This window comes from Rhododendron vialii, chromosome 13a (assembly GCF_030253575.1).
Source record: "Rhododendron vialii isolate Sample 1 chromosome 13a, ASM3025357v1".
NCBI lineage: Eukaryota > Viridiplantae > Streptophyta > Magnoliopsida > Ericales > Ericaceae > Rhododendron > Rhododendron vialii.
In genome coordinates, this window is record NC_080569.1 from 20,213,444 (window position 1) to 20,229,180 (window position 15,737).

Sequence of the window (15,737 nt, forward strand, 5' to 3'; positions counted from 1 at the left end):
TTGAGTAAAGAAATGTGAAATGTAAGTTGTTGTCCATTAAAACACGAACGATACATTTGAGCATGTGAACGACGCGCGAACACTCGGGGCCCATTGACGGGTGGGTGTCTGGCAGGGGATGTCGGGGTCCCAAAAATAGCCCGGCAGGAGCTAATGCTCATAGTGAACACTCAAGGCCTAACCTTCAAGGTGGGTGCTTGGCAGGGAATATCGGAGTTCCATAATTAGCCCGGCAAGATTTTCAGCTCAGACACACCGATGATTCGAGTTTTTGAGAAACAAATGAAATGAATAGGATATAAGGGTATGTTGAGAAGAAGGATTGGTGATAGTTGGACACTTTAGCCATGATAAGTTGTGCTTACATTCGTTGTCATTTGATTTCCCATAATTTGTTCTTTCATTTAGCTCATTTACATATAGAGTTTGCGTAGACTTTTCTACTGGTCTAGTGTAGCTCAAGCCTTATATTATTTTCAGGTGCTAATCCGAAACCATAGGTTGCATGCGTGGAGTGCTTGGAGTATGGACACCATTTTTGAAAGCTAACCAAATGAGTTACTTATTCATCTTTGTAAATCTCTTTTGAAAGATGTATTTGTAACTTAAGTTGTAATTCTTTTGACCAATGAACATTTGTAAAACCCTTAACTCTCTATTGACACTTGATACATATGTTAATTTGGGCCGTTGAACCAGTGATGTAATATTTGGAAATCTTATGGACTTAGAAGTATTATTATGGAAATGGAAATACAGTAATCTTTTGGATTACGTACGAAATATTGTGAGGTATTATTTACAGAAATCTTTTATATTTATGTTGAAAAATCGCGGATGTGACAACTTGGTATCAGAGAATAGGATTAGAACACCTAGAGACCGTGGGGAGACGTTTCGTCTCATGGGTTCAAAATGTCGCACCTTCTAACATAACTTGTGCATGCTTGTGTGACTAACATTCATGTGATTACTTGGCGTTACATTTTCATTATCGTAGAGTGGTGTAAAGTTATTAACCTGTGTTGGAAAGTTGGGGGCTTTTACCTCATGGTAATAATGTTGTGGGTAATGGTCTTCCTTTCCTATATCATGTAATAAGATGCTTCCAAAGACGCGTGTTAGGCGAGGTGGGGCTGGAACCCGGGGTGGTCGAGGCCGTGGTCGTGGCCATGGGGTACCTCTTGAGGATGAAGTTAGCCAGCTTGGGGAGAACCCAGGTGGGAATCCAGGGGCTGGGACCAGTCGGGGTGCAGAAGTACCTCAAGCTCAAAACCAATTGCTAGGGATCTCGTTGTAGCACTTACAGCTGCAAATCTTTTAAACCAAGCACCTAGAGAGAATGCAGAGGATCGAGCCATGGTGGCAATGTGAGAGTTTAGCCGTAGGAATCCACCGGTGTTTGATGGGACTAGTAGCGACCCTTTGGTAGCTGACCACTGGCTAGCTCAAATTCGTAAACTCTTTAGAGCTCTCAATATCATCGAAGACAACATCAGAGTAGGTATTGTGGCTGTTCAATTGGTTAAGGAGGCCGGTGAGTGGTGGAAATCTGTCTTAGAGTCAAGGAAGGATGCGAGGAGGGCGGCAAGGACCGCGGCTCAGACAAACGAACCGGATATTGAAGATTTGACATGGGCTGAATTTGAGGCGCTATTTGAGGAGCAGTATTTCCCAAAAACTTCACGTGAAAATCTTAGGGAGCAATTTGAGAAACTGGAGCAGGGTAATATGATTGTCTCAGAGTACGTGCAAAAGTTCCAATCTTTGTCTCGTTTTGCTCCAGAGTTGGTAGTAACAGAGGAGAGAAAGTGTCGACGGTTTGAAAAGGCATTGCATAACACTGTGAAAAGAATGGTGATGGTCTAGCATAAGATGAAGTTCTCAGAAGTTGTGGAGTGTGCAAGGAGCACTGAAATTCCGAAGGAAGCTCAAAGGAATGTAAGGGTTTGGGAGCCAAGGCAATCAGTGGGAAGTTTGAGCCCTTCTTCGGGTAATTTCGGGAGTCAATGACGGAAAAGGCCAAGGGAACCATCTCAGACACCGCAGGGTAGTTCGTCGAACTTTAGGCCGCCACCTTCTTCTTTGGGGACTCGGGACGCTTTGTCTAGACCTCCGACTGTGTGCTATAAGTGTAATCAACTAGGACACATTCGTGCTCAGTGTCCACACATCGAGAAGGCTTATTACGTTTGTGGTAAAGTGGATCATCTTACTAGGAATTGTCCTCAAGGGTCGGGAGCGCGCAATGAGTCAGGTTCCGTGCATTAGCCGGGAACGGGGCATAATGTGGGCTAGCCGTTTAGGGGCACTCAGAGGCAGCAGCAGCTTCACTTCCGCCAGATGACATCGGTTCAGAGTTCCTGGGTTGACAAGGGAGCGAATTCTTCCACGCCTGCTCAAGGTTCCGGTCAGAGAGGGGGTTTTGTGCAGGGTTAAGGTACCCAAGGGCGAGTTTTCAACATCACTTTTGCTGTTTCACGTACCACTTCTTAGGCTCCAGAAACTTCTGTTGTGAGGGGTACTTTTCTTTTGTTCAACTCATTTGCTAAAGTACTCTTTGATTCTGAAGCATCGCATTCATTCATTGCTGCATCATTTATATGTGCCTTGAAATTCTAAAAAACGGAGACTATTAGTCCTCTTTTGTTTGTCGAAACACCTCTAGGGGGTAGAATGCCTCTTGACCGTATTTGTCGAGATTGTGAGTTGGTTATTCGTGATCGTCGCTTCGTGTTCGACTTCATTATTTTGGGAATGTCGGGGTTTGATCTTATCTTGGGGATGGATTGGCTATCCACATTTCATGCTACCATCAATTGCTACAAGCGTCGAGTTCATATTTGTCCTCTCGAAGGTCCTTGTTTCGAATTCTTTGGGGAGCGTCGGGAACCGTTGGAACCATATTTGTGCAGGCCTCGTGAGCTAGAGTCAGTTTACTCATTGTTGGTGAGTTTGACATTAGATGAGGATGTCTCTATGCGCGGGGAGTTACCCTTAGTAGTTTGTGACTTTCCGGATGTGTTCCTGGAAGAGTTACCTGGTTTGCCTCCCGAGAGAGAGATTGAGTTCACTATTGATCTACTTCCCGGTACCACTCCTATTTCCGTACCTCTGTATCGTTTTGCGCCCGCCAAATTGAGAGAGCTAAAGACTCAATTGCAAGAATTGGAGAACTTAGGATTCATCCGTCCGAGTACGTCTCCGTGGGGAGCACCGGCTCTTTTCACGCAGAAAAAGGATGGTTCACTCCGTTTGTGTATCGACTATCGTAAGTTAAACCGAGTCATTATCAAGAATAAGTATCCTATACCTAGAATTGATGATTTATTTGATCAACTTCGGGGAGTGACTTGTTTTTCTAAAATCGATTTGAGGTCCGGTTATCATCAGTTTAGGGTTAGGAGGGAAGATATTCCTTAAACCGCTTTCCGTACTCGTTATGGCCATTATGAGTTCGTTGTTATGCCTTTCAGACTGACGAACGCTCCTGCTACGTTCATGGACTTGATGAATAGTATTTTCCGTGCTTATCTTGATCGTTTTGTCGTCGTCTTTGTGGATGACATCTTGATTTACTCACCTATTAAGGAAGAACATCAAACTCATCTTACCATTGTTCTTGAACTCTTGAGAGAGCACCAATTGTATGCAAAACTTAGTAAGTGTGATCCGAAGTCAAATTTTTGGGTCATGTGGTTTCGAAAAGTGGAGTGTCTGTTGATCCGAGAAAGATAGAGTAAATTATGAATTGGCAGCGACCGAAGAATGTATTCGAAATTCGTAGTTTTTTGGGTTTGGCCTGGTACTACTGCCGTTTTGTTCTTGACTTCTCTCATTTAGCGGCACCAACGACTAGATTAACGCGTAAGGGGACCCGTTTCGTTTGGAGTGACTCGTGTGAGGCAGCTTTTAAGGAGTTAAAGAAGCGATTGACTACCGCACCTGTTTTGATTATGCCTGAACGTGGAGTTGGCTACTCCGTATATTGTGTTACGTATAAGGAAGGGTTGGGATGCATGTTGATGCAAACGGGGCGAGTAGTAGCGTATGGGTCACGACAATTGAAAACTCACAAGCGAAATTACCCGACACACGATCTAGAACTTGCAGCCGTCGTATTTGCTTTGAAAAGTTGGCGCAATTATTTGTACGGTGAAAATTTTGAAGTCTTTTCCGATCACAAAAGCTTGAAATATTTGTATTCTCAAAAAGAATTCAACGTATGTCAACGCCGTTGGATGGAGCACTTGGAAAATTATGACTTTGAATTACAATATCACCCAGGGAAAGCGAATGTTGTGGCGGATGCATTGAGTAGGAAACTGACACACCTTACGAGCATAGCTATTCACAAGTGGAAACCAATGAACGATTTGGACCTCTATGCCATGCACTTTGAGGATGTTCGGGAAGGGGTCATGTTGTGTAACTTGACGGTGCAATCGACTTTATTGACGAGAGTAATTGAAGCTCAACAACATGATGAAGAAGCAGAGGAACTTCGTCTAGATTCCTTAGTGGAAATGCTCAAGAAGGGTGGATGATTCACGCCGACCAAAGCTTGCGCTATCAAGGAAAGTTGTTTGTACCTGTTTCGTGTTGGGAAGAAATTTTGCGAGAGTTTCACCATTCTCCATTAGCCGTTCATCCGGGAGGGACGAAAATGTATCACGACTTGCGTAGACAATTTTGGTGGTTCGGAATGAAGAGGGACGTTGTGATTTTCGTGTCCAAGTGTCTCACGTGCCAACAAGTGAAAGCGGAACATCAACGACCCGCGGGGGAGTTACAACCGTTGCCTGTGGCCGAGTGGAAGTGGGAGAACGTGACCATAGATTTCGTTATGGGTTTATCGAGATCGCCGAGGGGGCATGACACTATTTGGGTAATCATGGACCGTTTGACTAAAACCTCTCATTTCTTACCTATTCAGGTCACCGATTCTGTGGATACGCTTAGCCGTTTGTATATTCAAGAGATCATTCAACTTCATGGGATTTTCGTATCCATCATGTCCGATCGTGATCCGAGGTTTACCGTGCATTTTTGGCAGAGTTTGCAAGCTGCTTTGGGCACTAATATGTTATTTAGTACCGCGTATCATCCTCAAACCGATGGGCAATCAGAGAGAACGATTCAAATTTTGAAAGACATGTTTCGGGCTTGTGTGATGGATTTCTGGGGTAGTTGGGAGGACTATTTGCCGTTAGTCGAATTTGCGTATAACAATAGCTATCAATCTAGTATCGAAATGGCACCGTACGAGGCTTTGTATGGGAGACCGTGTCGATCGCAAATGTGTTGGACCGAATTGGGAAAGGCTACACTTGTAGGACTGAAGATGATTAAGGAGACCTCCGAGAGTATGAAAGCAATACGCAAACGCCTTAAGAAAGCTCAAGAAAGAACAACCGAACAAGTTAAAGTGATTCGCCAAAGATTGCTGATCACGCAAAGCAGACAAAAGAGTTATGCCGACCGTCGTCGTCGCCCGTTGTCATTTGAAGAGGGGGATCATGTATTCCTTAAGGTATCGCCGCGTAGAGGTTTGTCTCGTTTCGAAAAAAAGGGGAAGTTTTCGCCGCGTTATATTAGGCCATTTGACATCATTGAGAAGGTTGGGGAAGTTGCATATCGTTTGGCTTTGCCACCGAGATTATTGGGCATACATGATGTGTTCCATGTGTCTATATTGAGAAAATACGAACCGGATCCTTTGCATGTGTTATAGTGGTCCGAACTCGAATTAGAGGCCGATGCGTCTTATGGGGAAGAACCAGTCAGTATCCTAGATTCACTCGATCAAGTCCTCAGGGGTAAGACGATACCATTAGTACGAGTCTTGTGGAGAAGTCAGGGTAGCGAGGAATCAACTTGGAAACAAGAAGATGAGCTTAGAGAGAAGTATCTGCATTTATTTCCTGCATAAATACCAATGTGAGTATCCGAAATTGAAATGTTTAATATTTAACATGTTGCATATTAATGTGATGCATGGCTTAGTGAGCATGGTTATTTTAAATTTCGAGGACGAAATTTCTTTAAGGAGGGTAGAATGTAAAGACCCGTAAATTTCTTTATTTAATTTTAATGTTCGAAATTGAAGAAAATGGTGAAAATGATGTGAATATAAGTGTGGTGGTTAAATGTGCAAGGGTTTCGAAAATATGGGTGTAAGTGTAATACGGTGTGTATATATGTGTGGTGTGTGGCAGGGGATTTATTTCCCCAACTCCCTTCCCCATCTCTCTCTCGGTCTCTCACTCTCACACACTCTCTCTCTCGGCTCTCTCCATCTCTATCACTCCCACACCTAAAAACTCACCTCCAAATTCAAAACCCACAACAATCAACCTCCACTCCATCTTCTACTTGCGTATTGGGGCTCGTATCGCGTTGGATAGAGCTCAGTTCAATGTATTTAGCTTGATTTGGATTCCGAAAGCTAGGGTTCGCTCAATCTCTTCGGTTTCGGCTTGGATACTCGAGGTAGAGAATTCTACATCTCTTTATATATTATTTGAGTGCTCTTGTGCCTTATTTAGGCTTGTATTGGTTGTTATTGAGATTGGATCGAAATCTAAAAATTTAGTCAAAATCGCCTGAAAAACACTCTCCCTACCGATAAGAACTTTTCACCTACCGGTAGGACAAGTGAGAAATTTTTCGTAACTAGCTCAAACGTACTGCAGCAACTCAAAAGCTGATCAAAAGTTCATTCACCTACCGGTAGGAATTTTCCTTCTACCAGTAGGCCAACCATTAGATCCTTACGTTTAAATCTCGGCCTCTCTATATCCAAGGTGATTGAGCTGCTACCGGTAGAAGAGGGAAATTCTGCACTTGTTCACCTACCGGTAGGAATTTTTTTTTCTACCGGTAGACCAAGCATTAGACCCTTACGTTCAAAATCTCGGCCTCGCTGTATCCAAGGTGATTGAGCTGCTACCGGTAGAAGAGATAAATTCTGCACTTGTCATACCGGTAGGTGAAAGTTCCTACCGTTAGGAATTGGATACAGAGAGGCCGAGATTTTGAACGTAAATATCTAATGCCTGGCCTACCGGTAGAAGAACCAGTAGGTGATTGAGCTGCTACAGTGTCTATGAGCAGCTTTTCCTACGTTCTTCCAAATCACTTTGTGAAGCTTCTCATCGACTTTAATGGGTTGTTTATGCATTCTTTCAAGTGTTTTAGAGAGTGTTACTCGTTTCCCACTTAGAGTGGCAAGTGTTTTAGAGAGTGTTACTCGTTTCCCACTTAGAGTGGTATCTAGTAGACTACAATGAACTCGTTAAGTAAAGAAATGTGAAATGTAAGTTGTTATCATTAAAACACGAACGATACATTTGAGCATGTGAACGACGCGCGAACACTTGGGGCCCATCGACGGTTGGGTGCCTGGCAGGGGATATTGGGGTCCCTAAAATAGGCCGACAAGAGCTAATGCTCATAGTGAACCCTCAAGGCCTAACCTTCAAGGTGGGTGCTTGGCAAGGGATATTGGAGTCCCATAATTAGCCCGGCAGGAGCTTCGGCTCAGACATACTGATGATTCGAGCTATTGAGAAATGAATGAAATGAATAGGATATAAGGGTATGTTGAGAAGAAGGATAGGTGATAGTTGGACACTTTAGCCATGATAAGTTGTGCTTACATTCGTTATCATTTGATTTCCCATCATTTGTTCTTTCATTTAGCTCATTTACATATAAAGTTTGCGTAGACTTTTCTACTGGTCTAGTGTAGCTCAAGCCTTATATTATTTTCAGGTGCTAATCCAGAACCATAGGTTGCATGCGTGGAGTGCTTGGAGTATCGACACCATTTTTGAAAGCTAACCAAATGAGTTACTTATTCATCTTTGTAAATCTCTTTTGAAAGATGTATTTGTAACTTAAGTTGTAATTCTTTTGATCAAGGAACATTTGTAAAACCCTTAACTCTCTATTGACACTTGATACATATGTTAATTTGGGCCGTTGAACCGGTGATGTAATATTTGGAAATCTTATGGACTTGGAAGTATTATTATAGGAATGGAAATACAGTACTCTTTTGGGTTACGTACGAAATATTGTGAGGTATTATTTACAGAAATCTTTTATATTTATGTTGAAAAATTGCGGGCGTAACACTACCACCACCACCACTACCATTACCACACTGCCACCACCACTACCACACTGGCCGCCACTGCCACCATTACACCATCATCACTCCACCACCACCACCACCACTACCACTCACTGTCACTATTACACCACCATCACTCCACCATTACCTACACCACTATTGCTGCCATTCTAACACCACCACTCCACCATGACCAACACACCACCACAAATCACCATTCTACCAAAACTATAAGTACATTGTGACCATTAGTAAATTAAGAGAGAATTAGAACTAAAATTAATTTATCATTTTTTTTAATTCAGTACTTAACATAGTTCTGAATACCGTTTCGGACAGGATACCGATTTTCCTACTGGTACGGTACGTACCGGTACCGGTCAGGTACCGGATACCGTTTCGGATTTACCGCAACTACAATATATATAATAATTATATGTAATTATAATTCAAAAAAATCCCCCATATCATACAATTCATCATGAAATATCTCAACTAGAGATTCTCTAGTCCCACATTGCTTAGTTACAAAATTCTTTTCCACTTTAAATGACTTTGCACATTAGTGAACTTGTGAATGAGAACCCAATAAGAGGTCTCGCGCGCTCGGGAAAATGTGCCGTGGCCGAAGGCAATTTGAAAAAACTGATTCGGAAACCAATTAACCGGGTGCGCGTCACGGGTTATTCGTGCGCAGGGGGGGTGCAAATCCGGGATCTAAGCCTCGCGCACGTACTATGGTTAAGCCCGTGTTTTGCTAAAATTTTTAAAAACGTTTCTTTATTTTTTTTGGCCTGAAACGTTTTTTTTTAATTTTAAAAACGTTTCTTTGGCCTGAAATGTTTTTTTTTTTTTTTTTTGGTTTTTTTGGGACCAGAAAAAGTATTAAAAAAAAAAAAAAAACTCTGCAAAATTTCGGCCGGAAAGGCCGGTATCCCGATACGGGCCGGTATTTCCCGAAAAGTCCGGTACCGGCCGGTATTGAGACCGGAACGAAATTAGGGGGTTAAGGTACTGGTTCTTCGTCAAAACGGTACGTAACGGTATCCATAACTATGGTACTTAATATGTTTACCAAACAGCTTTTCAGCTTAAAAAATTCAGCAATCAGCTTTCAGTACTTAATTTTTCAGCATTCAGTTTTCAGTTTTATCAAATAGGCCCTAGTATATAAATGGTTGTAGTATAAACTTTTACTTCATGAAAATAATTTGTCAAACATGAATTTACGTAGATATATTAGAAAATTCATATCCACGTACCACCACTGGTGGACGGTGGAATTGATCTCCGGAATTACTTGAGATGCGTGCAAACAATCATTGACACCTTAGCTACTAGATGGTGGAATTGATCTTTAAGATTATTCGAGATGCACACACGTAAACAGTCACAGACACCTGAGTTATTATATATGAAAAAAATTATATCCATTAAATAGCAATTACCATTTGTTTCCTTACAAGTAATCGTTGGAGGTGAAACGCATTTGCCTCTTCGGAATCTTCGGATAGAAGATTGATCGAAACTGATAACCAAACAAAATGTATGCGTTGCATGTGAACACACGCCAATGGAATATTCGAATATGTACGAGAATCAAATCCTTTAATATATGGTAAATTACGAAGAAGTCAAAAGTCGGAGTATACAGCTCTGGATTACATCACCATAATTGTTGATTTTGACCAAATTCCATGGCCGTTTATCAATTGTTTTATACTCCCTCTATTCTAATTTGTTAGTTTTTTTTTTGAAATTCGTGCTATTTTCAATTGCTTATATTTTGTAATTTCTAATATTTTATGTGATTTTTAAAAACTTTAACCAATAGAATTGATTAAAATCTATCAAACAAGATCAATTATGCAAGTTAAAAGTGTTGTCAACTAAAAAATATACTGTAATCAAGTTACTCCATAGAATGAGAGACCAACAAATGAGCACTCATTGAGTATTACACAATCTGAAAATTACACAAAACTATCCTTACAATTATGTCAAGATAGTGACCCACGGATGGGCTAAGAACCACATCTAGGATTGACATTATTATTTTTCAGTTCAGCCAATCTCTTTGAGGGGCCCTATTATGCTCTATCAAGTTGTCTAATCCTCTATCTGATGTTCTTGTTTTCCTTTTTGGTGAACTGTTGAAGCCCGGTATGAATTTCAAATGATGAGATCAACATATCAAATCCAATGGCAAACAACTATTTATTTTCGCTGGTGATACTTATATTAATTAATATATATATATATTGCAGGGATCGATGGGGTGGTAGAGAATCAGCAAGTGCCCTGGATAAATATTAATTTTAGAAGAATAATTAGCACAAAGATGGAACCATGATTTGGGAATGCAAAAGTTATCTGCCAATACCCTACGCTCCGTCCGACATCACATTAGAGAATTCAAATTGTAGGTCGAAGCGAACGAAAACCAATGAATCATGTGGAGCTTGTCGTGCTTAGCCCTTTGGTATGTACTTCTTGCGTATCTAACAGATGTCTGTATAAACAATAATAGGGGGAAAAAAAATGCTTTAGGCAGCAAGAAATAGTATTTGAAATGCATTCCAGCTTTTGTTGGCTAGGACTCATGATGGTGCCACTAGCAAATCTTAATTGGCCAAGAAAGTTGTCGTCCCATATTGTAATGGAGTACTTAATTTTGCTGACATCGCCACAATTAAACATGTCCTGATCAGTAAAATAAATTCATTCTGGCTTTTTTTATGCATGCTATCCGACTACCTAGCAAAATGATTATTATATATGACATGCATTACTCCTTGGTTCGATTGAATGGTAACGAGAACATCTCGTTCACAACTCAAACTGCTGCAAGTGGCCGGATATTAATGTGCATATGTTCTTTCCTCCTGACCATGTACGTACGTGCAAACAGTTAGCCTAATTTTGTTGCATGTGAATATTAGTGTCCGCAGATGAGATGGACTATGCATCCCTCCCACATTTTTGCCGAATGGATGCGCTCTGTGCCTTCCTGATGTTTACAGGATGCAAGTGATAATTGTTTTTCCTTGGACCATCCCTTTCATCAACTACTCTACAACTACATCAAGCATCAATCCTCAATCTACGAACCTGCTAGATCGCTTTGCAGGGATCTGTTCATCTGAGTAAACCAGAGTTGGCTGCGAAAGAAATGGATATTGCCGAAAACCTTGACTCTGATCTACATTAGTTTGATTGTTGGGACAGACTCCATAGTTCACATATGACCTGAAAATCAATGACGACTAGAAGTAGGCACCTTAACGCCTGTCTTGTGGCAATGTGTTGGACCACCAAATGCACATCCCCTCTTAGATGTCGGGATGCTAATGCCCTTTTATATATGTCAAAAAGCCCAAGACTTCTAGATGTAACAGTTGCTGCATTAACTCTGTTACATGGTCTTGGGTAGAACTCAACCCCAAAAGCTAGCTATCGAAGTGAGGGTGCCCTCACGCTAATAAATTTCATATTACTTTGGTACCCAAGCGATGTGGGACCTCGCTTCACAAAGTCAATGTATGAAAATACTAGTAAAGTTTATACTTTATGCTTGACACGTTGGCTGAAAGAATCTAAGTAGACTTGACATGTCATCTGGATGTTCAGTTTCAATTTGTTTCCACCATAAAATGTAGAAAGAAAACACCACAAAACGGTATGCTTTATAATTTCATTATGCAGTATTTGGCTAATATCATTGCCTAGAGAAATTCATACTTCCTATGGTTTGGTTTTAATTTCCGCGTGGAATTGTATGTTGTGCAATTGTGTTAAAAAAAAATGCCATCTATGCGTGGTCCTTTTCTTTCTCTTGTAGTTTAGATATGCTATGACCAGAGGATGTACATGTATTGTTGGAAACATTAGGATAATGTTGCTCGTATAGTTATGCGTAGGAAAAAGAGGCAGTATTTTCTCAGTGGGCTAAAAATATGAGATGAAGTTCTTTCATGTCCTAGAAGGTATAGAACTACAAATGTAATGGCATCTCTGACCCCTGCTGACCATTGGAAGCTTCTCCAAATTCCTTCTTTTGGTCTTGTTGACGCCACTTTTGTAACTCTCCCTCCACTGCTTGTTTCGCTGCGTCAGCCATCTCTGCTTTCTTCAAAGCATCCTCAGTTGCAGCCTTCGTATCCTCTATCTCTTTCAAATTTGTTGTCAATCTCTTAACCGCCTCTCTCTCACTCGCCTTACTCTCTTCCACCTCAGCCATGGCATCTGCCACTTTCATTTCAGCCAACTTTTCATATTGCTCAACTCTCCTTGTCCAAGATTCAAAATCCTCAGCCGACAACTTGATCTTGGCACTGGAGTCTGAACCTGTAACCTGGACTGCATCATGAGTACATGAAGCCGTGTTGTGAATCCGATCACTTGCAAGTTTCGCTGCTGCTTTTGCTTCTTCAGCCTCTTTAAGTGCAACTTGTAACTTCTCCTCCATTTCCTTGGCCTCATTTCGTGCAGTTTTGGCTTCTTGTTTCAGTTCCTTAGTTTTTTTCTTCGTCTCTTCCACATCCAGTCTTGCATATTCAATTTCTGACAATACTTGTTGCACTGTCAAGCTCTCATCATTCGAAGCATTTTCTTGTTTACTTTCCTTAGCAAGAAGTGCCTCAAGCTCCATTTTGCTCCTGTTTATTTCGGCTCTCAGGTTCTTAGCAGCATATTCAAATTGTGCTTCCTTCTCCTTCATTTCAGTTACGTCCCTCTTCACCTTATCCATTTCCAAAGTCATCGATTCCACCAAACTTCGGAGCAAGGATTCATTTTGTAGAACTTCTTTCAGTGCATTTTTGGAACCCTCAAGCTCCAAATCAGCTGTCCTTAGAGCTTGTATATCTTGTAAGACTGCAATTGACTTGGTTGTTTCTTCAAGCTTCTCCTCAAGATTTCCAGAGAGTTCAGAATCAGATCCTTCTTCCTCTAATAATAGGATTTTCTTCTCTACTTTGTCCTTAGCTATTCCATGTGATTGCATACAAACTTCCTTTTTTCCCGTAGTCTTTGCTTTCTCTTCTTGGGCTTGAAGAGTGGAAAGCATGACCTGACTAAGCGCTTCACGCGTTGTTGCCATTTCCCTGGAAAGCTCATCTACCCTCTCTCTGTTAACCTTAGTTATATTTTGAGCATTTGCTTCCTTTTGGGATGCTGATAGTTTCATTCCCATAGCCATGTCAAAATCCTGTCGAAGGTTTGTGAGTTCTTGTTTTACAAGAACAAGTTCAGCAGCAGAGGCCTTGTACTGTTCTCTTTCAGTATCGGCATGTTGTTTTCTGGATTTTGCTGATTCTTCCAGTTGTTTAGCACGATTCTTTGCAGCTTCTGTTTCAGCAATCGCTGCTTGCTTGGAGTCACTGACTGTTTGAAGTTTGGATGTTAATTCATGCAGCGTTCTGTTGGCCTTTTCGAGTTCCCCTTGTGCTTGCGCTTTAGTAGTTTCTGCAGTTTTCAGGTGTTCTTTAAACTTTTCAAGCTCTTTGACGGCCAAGTGTAGCTGTGTTTCTTTCTCCAAATCTCTCTGTTGCATAACAAATGACCACATCACATTCCAATTATCAGGTTTTACCATAGGAAAGTCGCATTATGAATTGATAAATGAATATTACTCTAAATGTAAAAAAATTGGTCCCTTGTCAAATACTTTGTTAGACAACCTAAGCCGTGGTTTATAGATTATACTAATCGAATTGCTTTTGTTGACTTTTTCATATGTCACTCGAACCAACAGCCAGCTGGATCTCCCAAAATGCGTTGGCATTCATTTGCTGGGAAAAAGGAAAGCTATGACGAATTCATTAATATTATTTGCCAGATCAATAATACATTTCTGGTTTTGGGTTTGTTTTTGTCAACTTCGGATTCTATAGTTTTACACCTGAAGAAATAGCTGCTCCAATATTCTAGTGGAAAAAGACCAAAATGCGAGATTGAAAAAGAGTACCTAAAATTCTGTCCAAATATGTGACGTGGGTATTTTATTGAAATATGAGAAATGGATATGGGAAACTATTTTTTCGGACATTTTGGGTTCGTTAACCACCACCTAATGGAAAATTGACAAAATCTTTCAAACAATATACTCCCTCCGTCTCTTTTTAAGGTCCATTTTCGTTATTTCATCTTATTAAGAAGACATATTATCCTCCATTTTTTTCCCATTAACTTTTGAAAAGAACAAAATGATAATGGTACAAACTTTTAGCCAATAATTTTTCAAAATGGACACTTCTTGAGAGACAATTGAAAATTGCATCGTGGAGTCTTATTTGGAGATGGAGGGAGTACTAATTAGACCTAATTATGCAACATCCTGTCAGAACATACCTCTTCAGCAGTTTTGGGCTTCTTAACAACTGGTTTTGCCCTTGGGGAGGATGATCCTTCACCAAATAAGCTGACTGCAGCCTTGACAGATTGAAATGGTGCTTTTGTATCAATCTCTCCCACTGCTGCTGTGGACCGCGGAGACCTTATGCTTCTTGGCGTTCCTACACTCCTTGGAGAACCCATCTGGCGAATTGTTATTATGCTCGGACCAAACATTATTTTCTCCCGCGCACCTGAAAAGATCTAAGCAAACGACATTGTTATTTTTACATGAGATACAGAAGGAAAATCCCGAACTAGACATCCAATTTCGGTAGTGAATATTTTGGAGTCGCTACCCTCGTCAACGAGAGGGAAAGCATCACAGGCTAATGTTACCCCACTAATTGATTAGGCATCAATCTTTTTTGAACAAAAAAAAAGGTGGGGCATGATGGGCAATATGTGTGTATGCCAATGTGATCATCTCTAACGAGCAGAAGTATAACTACGTCAACCTTTCCAACAATGATTTGTTATCCTTTCGGAAATCAGATCTTGCAAGATAACGACAGTAAATTAGAAATAACGAACAAAGTGTATGGCTTTATCGATCAACCAAATTTCAGCGTATGAGGAATTTGTCACACATAATATTCTCGAAATAAGATATCATTGTGGCATACAAGTTCCATGAGACATTCAAAGATTCACTGACGTTGAAACAAGTAACACAATAATACGTGAAAAAGGTAAAAATGTCTTTACCTCTGAAGGGAATTTGATGAGATCTTCAGTAATTCAATTACAAAGAACGTGCCCGAGAAAGGAACAACTTAAGAGGAAGCGAAATGCAAAAGTCCTTTCTTTCTGTCAATATGAAAAGCGTCAACCAAATTAGCTGGTCAGATAGAATTAGATGTACAAAAAGGGCCCCTGTTTTACAGGTCACAGAGACATTTCCGGAGGACAATAACGAAAATTTGGGCTTCCAAATGGTTGCCGCGTTTTGCTTGTTGGCCGTTGAAAGATTACCAATGATTTTTTAACCACGATAGATTCTATCTAGTTAAAAAAAGAGAGCAACTTATTCACGGTAGAGCCGTGAACAAGTGCCGTGAATAAGTTTCTCGCGGATTCGTGCAATCGCAGCAGTCCGTTTCCGCAATGGTTGAGATTGCTTTTCAATTTTGACCGGTAAAAATTATTTTTTATCTGTCAAAATTGGTTTTCAATCCGGACCGTTCAAAAACACTTTGGACGC

At 40.8% G+C, this 15,737-nt stretch overlaps 2 protein-coding genes across 3 annotated transcripts; one reads left to right on the top strand and one right to left on the bottom strand.

Annotated features, from left to right (window-relative positions):
* Nucleotides 1–1,102: 1,102 nt before the first annotated feature.
* LOC131313966 (uncharacterized) lies at nucleotides 1,103–1,869 on the top strand. Its single transcript, XM_058342463.1, has 2 exons — nucleotides 1,103–1,296; nucleotides 1,383–1,869. The coding sequence occupies exons 1-2, from the start codon at nucleotides 1,103–1,105 to the stop codon at nucleotides 1,867–1,869; spliced, it is 681 nt and encodes a 226-aa protein (XP_058198446.1).
* Nucleotides 1,870–11,943: 10,074 nt separating this feature from the next.
* On the bottom strand, nucleotides 11,944–15,392 carry LOC131314457 (WEB family protein At5g55860-like). 2 transcript variants are annotated; one of them, XM_058343095.1, is made up of 3 exons: nucleotides 15,242–15,392; nucleotides 14,492–14,737; nucleotides 11,944–13,685 (listed from the first exon to the last, which is right to left on the bottom strand). In XM_058343095.1, exons 2-3 carry the CDS (start codon nucleotides 14,708–14,710, stop codon nucleotides 12,135–12,137), a joined length of 1,770 nt encoding a protein of 589 aa, XP_058199078.1. In that variant the 5' UTR covers nucleotides 14,711–14,737; nucleotides 15,242–15,392; the 3' UTR covers nucleotides 11,944–12,134. The 2 variants fall into 2 exon arrangements, with proteins under 2 accessions (XP_058199078.1, XP_058199079.1); XM_058343096.1 differs by having other exon boundaries at nucleotides 14,492–14,727; nucleotides 15,242–15,391.
* Nucleotides 15,393–15,737: the final 345 nt, after the last annotated feature.